Below are 11648 nucleotides of genomic sequence, written 5' to 3'. Positions count from 1 at the left end.
AGGCTCAAAGGGATCATAAGACTATTCATGCTAGAAACTTCCGTGTGCATCCACAAGCCATTATGGGCTCTGGCATAATTGAGTAAGTTGCGTGAGTTCTTGAAGAGGTGGACTAGCAGATGTAGGGGATTGTAGGTGTACCAGTCCGCCCGGAGTAAAGAGCAAATGCTTCTGAAAGATTGTGTCTCGGTCATCCGTTTCTCAAACACCCTGTAGTGCGAGAAATCCAACGGAGGAGATCGAGTCTTGTGGGAAAAAGTGCGCAAACCTCTGCAGAGTGTACATACTAATCATGGTTAGCCGTGTCCCCGGTTATGTACATCTTGAGTATCTGGTTCTTGGATTATCATATGGATCTCATCACTCCAAATTAATTTGTTGGGTTGATAATTACTTTCAATTGGGATTGAGTTGGAGGAACCTTCTCAATATTGTTCAACTACCATGATAGTTAAATAAAATATATTCCTTTGTTGTAGGTAAAAATTGGCTTTTCTCAAAACATATTAACCATACAGCCTCCACCAGCCATATATGCATATAGTGATAATTTTTATATGTTCATTACTCTCCTGTGTTACATTGCCAGCATATTCCATGTGATGACCCGTTTTCGGGCTGCAACGTATCATGTTGCAGACTTTTCAGACGAGGAGTAAGGTACGATAGGTCGTTTGTCATGCACTCAGCCATGCCGTTGGAGTTGATTGACTCACTTTATCTTCCAAGCCTTCCGCTGTTATCGTATAGATGGCCTTAAGCCATATTTATTGTAATAAGTTCTCTCTTGAGACATCCGATGTAATAAGTGTGTGACTGCCACTCTGTTATAAATCCTTCGAGTACTGTGTGTGTCAGCATTACCGATCCAGGGATGACACTGAAGCAAAGAGACTTGACAGTTTGAGGTCGGGTCGCTACAAGCGTAGTTTCCAGCAGGGCTTCGCCAAGCACTACGAAGGATGAGGATGTGGAGAGGTAGGGCTGCGCCGAGGGAGAGAGAGACTCGTGTCCTTGGCAGCCCCAAAACCCCCACTATATATAGGAGGAGGGGAGGTGGCTGTGCCCCCTCTCGGGTTCCCACCCTAGGGGGTGCGGCAGTCCTAGATGGGATTGGAGGGGGCGACCAAGAGGGGGAGAGGGGGTGCACCCTAGGGTGGGCCTTTAGGCCCATCTGCGCCTAGGGTTTCCCCCTTCTCCTCCTAGTTGTGCCTTGGGCCTTGGTGGGAGGCACACCAGCCCACTCAGGGGCTGGTCCCTTCTCACTCTTGGCCCATGCAAGCCTCCAGGGCTAGTGGACCCCCGGAACCCTTCTGGTGGTCCCGGTACATTACTGGTGACACTCGAAATACTTCCGGTGGCCAAAACCTCACTTCCTACATATTATTCTTTACCTCTGGACCATTCCGGAACTCCTCGTGACGTCCAGGATCTTATCCGGGACTCCGAATAACATTCGGTGACCACGTACAAACTTTCCCTATGACCCTAGCATTATCGAACCTTAAGTGTGTAGACCCTATGGGTTCGGGAGGCATGTAGACATGACCGAGACATCTCTCCGATCAATAACCAACAGCGGGATCTGGATACCCATGTTGGCTCCCACATGTTCCACGATGATCTCATCGGATGAACCACGATGTCGGGGATTCAATCAATCCCGTATATAATTCCCTTTGTCCATCGGTATGTTACTTGCCCGAGATTCGATCGTCGGTATCCCAATACCTCGTTCAATCTCGTTACCGGCAAGTCACTTTACTCGTTCCGTAATGCATAATCCCGTGACCAACTCCTTAGTCACATTGAGCTCATTATGATGATGCATTACCGAGTGGGCCCAGACATACCTCTCCGTCATACGGAGTGACAAATCCCAGTCTTGATTCGTGCCAACCCAACAGACACTTTCGGAGATACCTGTAGTGCACCTTTATAGCCACCCATTTACGTTGTGACAGTTGGCACACCCAAAGCATTCCTACTGTATCCGGGAGTTGCACAATCTCATGGTCTAAGGAAAAGATACTTGACATTAGAAAAGTTTTAGCAGACGAACTACACGATCTTGTGCTATGCTTAGGATTGGGTTTTGTCCATCACATCATTCTCCTAATGATGTGATCCCGTTATCAATGACATCCAATATCCATGGTCAGGAAACCACAACCATCTATTGATTAATGAGCTAGTCAACTAGAGGCTCACTAGGGACATATTGTGGTCTATGTATTCACACATGTATTATGATTTCCGCATAACAAAATTATAGCATGAACAATAGACAATTATCATGAACAAGGAAATATAATAATAACCATTTTATTATTGCCTCTAGGGCATATTTCCAACAGGACGCGCGCCCCCTCCCTCTCTAGTCCGAATTTGACTAGGGAAGGGGGGCCCTTTCCTTCTCCCTCTCCTCCTTCCTTTCCTCCTCCTAGTAGGACTAGGAAAAGGAGAGTCCTACTCCTACTAGGAGGAGGACTCCTCCTCTCCTGGCGCGCCCCAAGGGCCGGCCGGCCTCCCCCTTGCTCCTTTATGTACGGGGGCAGGGGGCACCCTAGTACACATAAGTTGATCATTGATCTTTTAGCCGTGTGCAGTGCCCCCTCCATCATAATTCACCTCTGTCATATTGTCGTAGTTCTTAGGCGAAGCCCTGCGTCGGTAGCTTCATCATCATCGTCATCACGCCGTCGTGCTGACGAAGCTCTCCCTCGACACTCAGCTGGATCGAGAGTTCGTGGGACGTCACCGAACCGAACGTGTGCAGATCGCGGAGGTGCCGTACTTTCGGTACTAGGATCGGTCAGATCGTGAAGACGTACGACTACATCAACCACGTTGTCATAACGCTTTCGCTTACGGTCTACGAGGGTACGCGGACAACACTCTTCCCCTCTCGTTGCTATGCATCACCATGATAGATCTTGCGTATGCGTAGAATTCTTTTTGAAATTATTGCGTTCCCCAACACATGCGTGAAAGAATTTTGCACCCTATGACATGCATGTCATCCATGAACGCAAGTGAAGTCGATATCACATAGACGGCCCATCATCTGCAACTCCGTCATGAAGTTTTGCAGTGGAGGCAATGTGGCCATCAGGCTAGTCAGCCATGGAGATCGTAAATTTTGCTTTATGCACATATTGGTCAATTTGTTGCTGGATTTCTATTTGAAAAAGTACACTGTTAGGTTTTTATTTGAAAGAGTTTCCCGAGGTATAATTCTTGTGACATACAGTTTATATTTTATTAGTTAAATTTATTGGTCAAACATTAGCCCAGAATGAGAGGGGGCCTAATAAATCCGGACAGAGGTAGTAGTTCGTCATGTTCGGCGTGGATTAAGGCCGATCCTAAAACAGACACGGTATCTGCTCAACCACTCCATAGAGAATGATATGGATCGAGGCACCACCAAGTTTCATTGCCAATTCCTTGGCAGACGATGTATCTGTTATTTAGTTTAATAAAGCTAGCCATGAAGGCCTTCCCGTCAAAAAAAAAGAGAATGATATGGAAGCGGGCCATCTAGTTTTTTAAATGTCCATCTCAATATTCTATATTTCATTAATCTTATGAATGATCAAAGTTTGGCTCAAAATATTAGGAGCCTTAATAAATCTGGACGGAGGTAGTAACAGTTTAACTCTGCCTTGTCTTATGTCCCGATGCATTGGAATCGCTACGGGTTCCTACGGGTCAATAGTTCAATTAATTCCATCGATATCTGTACCCATGCTGGATAAAATCGCTAGGCAATGCCATCGTCGGTGTCTCCTGCACACCGCAGCTCCTGCTCGGCGTTGACCGCTTTGGCGGCCGCGAGCTCCTTGCTTTTGCCCCACAGAAACGCATAGAGGCCGCCGACGACGAGCGCCGCTCCCATCACGCCGCCGAGGTAGACGTCGGTTCCGAGCACGACGGCGTCGACGGCGGTGGTGGCGACGAGCGACAGGGAGTTGAACATGGGAGGGTACACCGGGCCGCGGCGCTCCACCGCCCACGACACGAGCACGAACGTGACGCCCGTGTTGAACACCCCGGAGTAGACCACCGTGGCCAGCTGCAGGTCCCAGCGCAGCGTCCACGTGCGCGCCCATCCATGTCCGTCGCCGGCGGGGGCGAGGACGACCGCCACGGCCGCGGCCACGGCAGACTGCAGGCTGCCCGCGGCGCACGTGAGCGCCGTGGCCCAGTACCGGGACGGGAACACCTTGGCGACCTTGGCCTGCACGACGAACCAGAGCGCGTAGCTGACGCAGCTCCCGTACAGGAACAGCGTGCCGACGTCCATGTCGCGGCCGCCGTGGGGCGAGGCGACGTTGGGGTTGGCGTGGGAGGACTGCCGGAGGTGCGGCAGCAGGAGATGGGTGCCCACGACAGCTCCGAGGAGCTTCATCCTACTGGCCCAAGCGACGAGGGAGAGGCGCTCGGCTCGGAGCGCAACGGCGATGATGAAGGTAGCGATGGGGATGAGGTTGAGGAAGTTGACGGCGTAGGCGGCGCTGGTGGCCCGCAGGCCGCAGTAGTACAGCCCCATCGCCAGCAGCACTCTACAAGACGTATACATATATAAGCTTGCGAGAGGAATATTAATATAAATTAAAAATAATTAAGAATGAGTTTATGCACAATATGTACGCCTCTGTACATCTCAATTCCAGTTATACATACCCTCCGTCCGAAAATACTTGTCATCAAAATAGATAAAAAAGGGTGTATCTGAAACTAAAATACGTTTAGATAAATCTTCTTTTATGCATTTGAATGACAAGTATTTCCGAACGAAGGTAATGCTAATTAGCCTACAAAAATGTCTTACATTTCGAGACGGAGGTATTACTTTTCTTCTACTCAGAACAAGATTATGCTTTTTCCCTTGAAAACATGATGTATTTTTTTTCAGATTTGCTGTTTAATTATAACGAAGGTGACTTGTGTCTTTGCAGAAGTTTGCAACAAACGGACAAATCACAAATGCATTTCTAAATATAGAACTGCTGGCTGCGCAAAATACAAGCTAGCTACTACTAGTTGTAAGAATAGATTTTTTGTTAGGGGTAGTTGTAAGAATAGATTGGGAGTGGTTGTAGTGCGAACCCGAGCGTTGCGTTGAGGGAAATCCAGCCCAGCACTCGCAGGTTCACCTTCTTCCACATCTCCCTGCAACAATTTATTTAATTAATTACCATCAAAAAACAATTAGGCAGGAACTTATTAATCAGTGCAAGAAGAACAAGCTAGCTAGGCAGCTAAAGAAATGACCAGGACACATCAGAAAAATGGATGCATGGGAGATACTGTTCGTTCCATATACTGCATGCATGCATCGACGGGAAGAGACGTTATCTCAGCTACTATTAATTACCATCTCTGTTAGATTGCTTACAGTGGGGAGTAACATAGAGTAGTAACTTGTCAATGTTACTAGTCTATGTTACTACCTTCATAGTGGGTAGTAACATATTAGTGATATCATGAAAGCATTTATTTATTAGGCTATAGACTCATTATGCCTTGAAATGTGTGGTGTTACAGTAACTAGCTAAGGTGCTGCTTGGATACGTTTTAGTCTCATGACTAAAAATAGTGAGACTAAAACTTGCTAGCCTCATCCATGCTTGGATCCAAATACTAAAGAGACTAAAATCAAGTTAATGAGCATTTATTATCCTCCAAACCACCAATCCAGAACTCGTCTGTGTTAAAGGAGAGGAGTTAAATGAGGAGAGAGAGAGGACTAATTCATATTTTAGTAGGGATACCCCTGACTAAAACATTTTAGTCTCATGACTAGGTTTAGCCCCTCTTTAGTCAGGGGTGCTTGGAACTTTAGCCTCTTAAAAAAACTATTTTTAGTCAGACTAAAATAAGTCCCTTAGATCCAAGCACCCTCTAAATTACCACAAACCCCTCTCTCCTCATTAATTAGCTGCCACATAAACAATTTTGTATTGAAATGTGTGATGTTACTAGTTAAGTTACTCCCATTATGACTAGTCTTATTCGCAGCAATAAAATTTACTAGCATCGCAGTCAGTAGAAGTACGTAGTGCTACTAATTTCATGTGTTCTCACTTGAAGAGGTTAATACGTATTCACAAGAGTAGGTGTGACTTTCCAAATTGACACACAGAAAGAGTAGTACATTAATTAGTGCTGATCTCGTTCGATTAACAGTTCAGTTGGCGTGTTTAGCGCTAGCTAGCTGTCAGGACACTCACTCAACTAATCAAAACACAGACTAACTGATCCTTGTCCGAACTTTTCAATTCTGTCAAGTGTTTGTCTGGTACTCCCTCTGTAAACTAATATAAGAACGCTAAATTAGTAAAGTAGTGATCTAAACGCTCTTATAGTAGTTTACGGAGGAAGTACATTTCGCCAAAAAAAAAGGTGTTTGTCTTGTACACACACTATTAAGCAGTAGGGCAGGAGTATACATCATTTTCCAAATCGGGGAAGAGTGGTACAATTAATTAGCAATAATGATACACCTACAAAGATCTACAAAGGTTTGCATAACCTTCCAAACTTATTTTCTCTTTCTCCCCTGATTTTAAGTGGGATGAACCCCCTCATCCCCCTATTAACAATTATAATCCTTCACATAAGTTTGTACGTAAAATCTTCAAGTGAACCTTTGTACTTCCAGTGCGTGCGGCCAGCAGTTACCGGTCATGTTCCTACTACTATGTGCATGCATGCATGATCACGGCCGTCCATCCATTGATCAGCACAAATGGAGAGGGTTTCATGCGTGAGTGTAGTGTATGTCTAGCGCTGTCACGAAAACTACCTAATTTGTACATAATGGCCCCAAAGTTAACAAAAGTTGTCGAATTTGTTAGTTGTGGCCAAATGTGTATCAGTGTCAAAAGTTGTATTCTCTCCGTCTCATAATGTAAGAGCGTTGGGACAGAGGGAGTACTAGTTGTATAATACAACCTCTGTAACATTTACAGAGGGAGTACATGAACACACGCAATATTTCCGGTGCGTGCGGCTACGTGTTTGCTAATTAAATAGATTGGGTGAATAATATCTATATATGACCCAGACCGTCTTATTAACACGGCAACTAATTAATCGGCCGGCGCGGGTCAAATATATGTCGATCCGAACGTTCGTCACTCGAGCTAGCTACATGGTCGGCGTCGCATGCATAGCATAGCATAGCGAATTAATTAGCTAATAAATCACCAGTATACTGAAACAAAATACGTACAAAAGACGGTTCATGCATGAATGATTGGATGACGCATGGAAATATACAGTTTGGGGCGGACGCGGCGAACACGCATCGCACGCCGTACAGCAAAAGAATAGTGCGAATCTACGTACTTTCTCTAGAACTAATCGATGGATGTGGCACCGTACTACCTATACCATCGATCGACGGGTCAGGCGTGCGTGCGTACCTCTCGAAGACGACGGCGAGGGGGGCGACAAAGGCGGCGGCGAAGAGGTTCCGGTAGACGAGCAGGACGAGCGGGTGCATGCCGCTGTTGAGAGCCACCTTGGAGAGCAGCATGGTCACCACCGTGAGCACCTGCACCAGCACCATGCCGGCCGGCAGCGCCACCCGCTCCGCCTGCCTCCTCCTCCTCCTCCTCCTTGCCTCATCCTCCGCCACCGCCATCACGGCCACGTCGCCGTCGTGCCCCGCCATGTCCCGAGCCAATGAGGGGCTGATCGAGATCGAGGGCTTAATTTTCTGGGACAAGAGCAAGGAGCAACGCACCGCCGAGAGGCAAGACGCAGGAGATATATAGCCAGGACGAACAAGCAAGGCGCTATGATGGTGGGATGCAGCTGGCCAGTGGCTTTGCACTGCGTACCGTACGTGTCGTTAGTTGGTTACATCTACTCCATTGGATACACACAATGTTTCAATAATCGGTCCGTGGACCTCCCTCCCCGAGAAAAAACGACATCCCCCAATCAATTGTAATATTTTGTCATACAAATGCAAAAGATTTTGCAAACAAATTAATAATAGCTGGTGATTAAATTGCTTGAAGATGAATAGGTCGAAATTTTCCTTTTTTTTTCTTGACTCTGTCCTGGCTCAAACGGGTCCAAAACTCCGAATTATTGTGCTGGACCAATAAGAGACCGCCATGTGTCCTTGCTTGCCAACATCTCACATTAAATTTGTTTTTTGAAGTTTTGGCGACTTTAGGAGAGAGTCATTGAGCGCCGCTTAAAAAGAATGACAATCGTGACCAAAACTCAGTTTGGTTTCATGCCTGAGAGGTTGATCATGAAAGTCATTTTCTTGGTACGACAACTTATGAAGAGAGACAAGAAGCAAAAGAAGAACTTGCATATGGTGTTCATTGACTTGGAGAAGGCTTATAATAAGATACCGCAGAATGTCATGTGGTGGGCCTTAGAGAAACACAAAGTCCCAGCAAAGTACATTACCCTCATCAAGGATATGTACGAAAATGTTGTGACAAGTGTTCGAACAAATGATATTGACACTGGTGACTTTCCGATTAAGATAGGACTACATCAGGGGCCGGCTTTGAGCCCTTATCTTTTTGCCTTGGTGATGGATGAGGTCTCAAGTGATATAGAAGGAGATATCCTATGGTGTATGCTTTTTGCGGACGATGTGGTGCTGGTTGACGACAGTCAGACGGGGGTAAATAGAAAGTTAGAGTTATGGAGACAAACCTTGGAATCGAAAGTGTTTAGGCTTAGTAGAACTAAAACTGAATACATGATGTGCGGTTTCAGTACTACTAGGTATGAGGAGGAGGAGGTTAGCCTTGATGGGCAGGTGATGCCTCAGAAGGACACCATTTTATATTTGGGGTCAATACTGCAGCAGGATGAGGGTATTGATGAAGATGTGAACCACCGAATCAAAGCCGGATGGCTGAAGTGGCGCCAAGCTTCTGATATTCTTTGTGACAAGAGAGTGCCACAGAAGCTAAAAGGTAATTTCTACCGGACAGCGGTTCGACCCGCAATGTTGTATGACGCTGAGCGATGGCCGACTAAAAGGCGACATGTTCAACAGTTAGGTGCGGCGGAGATGCGTATGTTGAGATGGATGTGTGGCCACACGAGGAAGCAGGATCGAATCCGAAATGATGATATACGAGATAGAGTTGAGATAGTATCAATTGAAGAGAAGCTTGTCCAACATGGTCTGAGATGGTTTGAACATATTCAGCACGGGCTTCTAGAAGCTCCAGTGCATAGCGGGCGGCTAAAGCGTGTAGAGAATGTCAAGAGAGGTCAGGGTAGACGGAATTTGACATAGGAGGAGTCTGTTAAGAGAGACCTGAAGGATTGAAGTATTACCAAAAAACTAGTTATGGAGAGAAGTGCGTGGAAGTTTGCTATCCATGTGCCAGAGCCATGAATTGGTCGCAAAATTTTATGGGTTTTACCTCTAGCCTACCTTAATTTGTTTAAAACTAAAGGCTTTGTTGTTGTTGTTATTGTTGTCTGATGACTTTATTCTAATAACAATCAAATCGTTTACATGAGTTGGGACTAGAAAGTTAGGAGGCCGATCCTGCCACGAAAATCCGGTCCTCTCATGAGCAGCAAGGTTAGCCTCTCGAATTCCTCCATCAGCTTTTGGCAATCATTTATAACAACTGGTTCCGAAGCATGCTACTCTGATGGATTTAATATGGCTTGTACGATCTTGTTGCGATCTTACTGCCTCGGTTCTTCCTCAGCTGGTCTACCGAAAGGAATACCAAATAGCTTCTCCACACCATATCTACATAAAAAGAAACACAATAATTGTTGCTAGCATGGACGGTTTCTTAGTACGGTCGGCAGCCGCTGGGTCGTCTACCACCAGTCGAGAATGGCGTGGATGCCGGTGGCAACTGAGAAGAGGAGAAGGAGCAATGATGCCGTCAAGACTCAAGAGCATGTCGCTGCAGTTTTTCCATTTGTTGGCTTCGAAGTAATAGGAGTCTCAATCTAGAGTGGCGAGGTGCGAGACGTGCATCGATGAACTCGGGTATATGTGAACCCATTTAAAAAACACATTTCTAAATTCTAAAAAATCTAAAGAAAAGTTGCATGGCTACTTTTTCATGTTTTACGTGCGTGCATAAAGTTTCACGAAAAAATAACTATTTTCGTGGCCTGTGCAAAAAGACAAAAAATTGTGTCGTAAAACGCTATTTAGAAACATTAAAATTTGTCTTTTTTACGGAGACAGAATGAAAAGACATTTTTTCTCATAAAACTTTGTGCCACGCATGCACATTTACAAACATGTATGTGTGGATTTTTCTTTTAAATTTTTCATCATGTTAAAAATGTTTAAAATGCATTTTTTTAAAAGTGGGTGCATATGTCCATGAATTCAGGACGTGCCGACTCAGCGAGGTGCGTGTCTATATAGAGTGACTTCAGGATGTTATGGAACCCCAAGAGGACGGCAGAATCTCACCAGAGCCAGAGATCAACACGGCGGCGCTCCTCCATATATACTCGAATAATACGGCGTCCAATCTCCACATTTAGAGTACTTCGACACAATTCCTTTGGCAGGAGGGTTAATTGATCTGGCAACCTGACATGAAGGTCTTGAGGTGAGACGAGGTGGCTGGGCACGACAGTGTAGAAAATATATGTGGTCGTGCTATGAAAAAGGGGCAGACATAAGCGAGATGTGCTCCGTAGCAACAATGAAGCGGAGTGGGAGCAGGGACTAGAATAGGAGATGTTAGAAGCGACAGGCGCTTCGTATTGCCGAGGAGAAGAAAAACACGTAGAAAAGCCCAACAAGATGAATAGGGCAGTAACAAAATATATCTAACTTAAGGCTAGTCATAGTAGGAGTAACTTAGTAGTAACATAGCGCACTTCAAGAATTTTTTGCTTATGTGGCATATATTTAATGAGGAGAGAGATGTTTAGGGTAACATAATATGTTACTGTAACATAGCATTTTTCGAGAAAGAATGAGTCTATAAGCTAATAAATGAAGTCATCTATGACACTACTACTATATTACTTTGCACTACAAAGATAGTAACTTACACTAGTGTCATATGCATGACATTAGTATAAGTTACTCCCCACTATGACCAGCCTAATTAGACATGTTGCCCCCTCCCAGGGACATGTGGCGTTCTCCTATTGGTGTAGAGCATAATTCCCGCTGGGAGCCCAGCAGGTGAGCGGGACACAGCTCAAATAAGTAGGAAAATATTTGGAATATCTTGAGACAATTCATTTAGTTTGTATCCCTGAGAAAGGATATTACACAATTAATACCAGTGGCACGGTTACAATCACATCCATCCACTAGTTGTTGGGGACGGTCAAGTCGACATTACTTTGCTTGCCATATCTCTCTCTTTTTGTATAGAGTGAGTTCCGAAGTGATTGTCACATTTGGGAATAGACCTTCTCGTGACGACTACCTTCCTTTAAAACTAATTTGATTGTCTCATTTGAGAATAGATCTTCATCGTGACGACTACCTTCCTTTAAAACTAATTACAGGTACTATTTTGGCTTTTCTTTAGCCAGATTTGTATGGTTGATGGAACTTGGTGTTTTTTTCTTGCTCGGCTAACCTAATAGAAATAATGACATGGCTTTGTATTGCATCTGTGTGGTTTACTGGTTAGTGGTAC

The 11648-nt window shown here is 45.2% G+C and overlaps 1 protein-coding gene across 1 annotated transcript; it reads right to left on the bottom strand.

The window, feature by feature from the left end:
• Positions 1 to 3563: 3563 nt before the first annotated feature.
• Positions 3564 to 7796, bottom strand: LOC125555656 (WAT1-related protein At1g43650-like). The gene is made up of 3 exons (XM_048718537.1): positions 7437 to 7796; positions 5116 to 5178; positions 3564 to 4568 (listed from the first exon to the last, which is right to left on the bottom strand). Exons 1-3 carry the CDS (start codon positions 7685 to 7687, stop codon positions 3767 to 3769), a joined length of 1116 nt encoding a protein of 371 aa, XP_048574494.1. The 5' UTR covers positions 7688 to 7796; the 3' UTR covers positions 3564 to 3766.
• Between the last annotated feature and the right edge of the window lie 3852 nt (positions 7797 to 11648).

The sequence above is a fragment of the Triticum urartu genome, chromosome 5 (genome assembly GCF_003073215.2).
Source record: "Triticum urartu cultivar G1812 chromosome 5, Tu2.1, whole genome shotgun sequence".
Classification (NCBI taxonomy): domain Eukaryota; kingdom Viridiplantae; phylum Streptophyta; class Magnoliopsida; order Poales; family Poaceae; genus Triticum; species Triticum urartu.
Note: the sequence above shows the minus strand (reverse complement) of the source record. Positions and strands in the feature narration are given on the sequence as shown.

Coding starts and splice junctions, on each gene's coding strand:
- LOC125555656 (XM_048718537.1), bottom strand. CDS start 7,687: ATGGCGGGGCACGACGGCGACGTGGCCGTGATGGCGGTGGCGGAGGAT. Junction 5,179..7,436: donor CTCGCCGTCGTCTTCGAGAG/GTACGCACGCAC, acceptor AAATTGTTGCAG/GGAGATGTGGAAGAAGGTGA. Junction 4,569..5,115: donor TCCCTCAACGCAACGCTCGG/GTTCGCACTACA, acceptor TACGTCTTGTAG/AGTGCTGCTGGCGATGGGGC.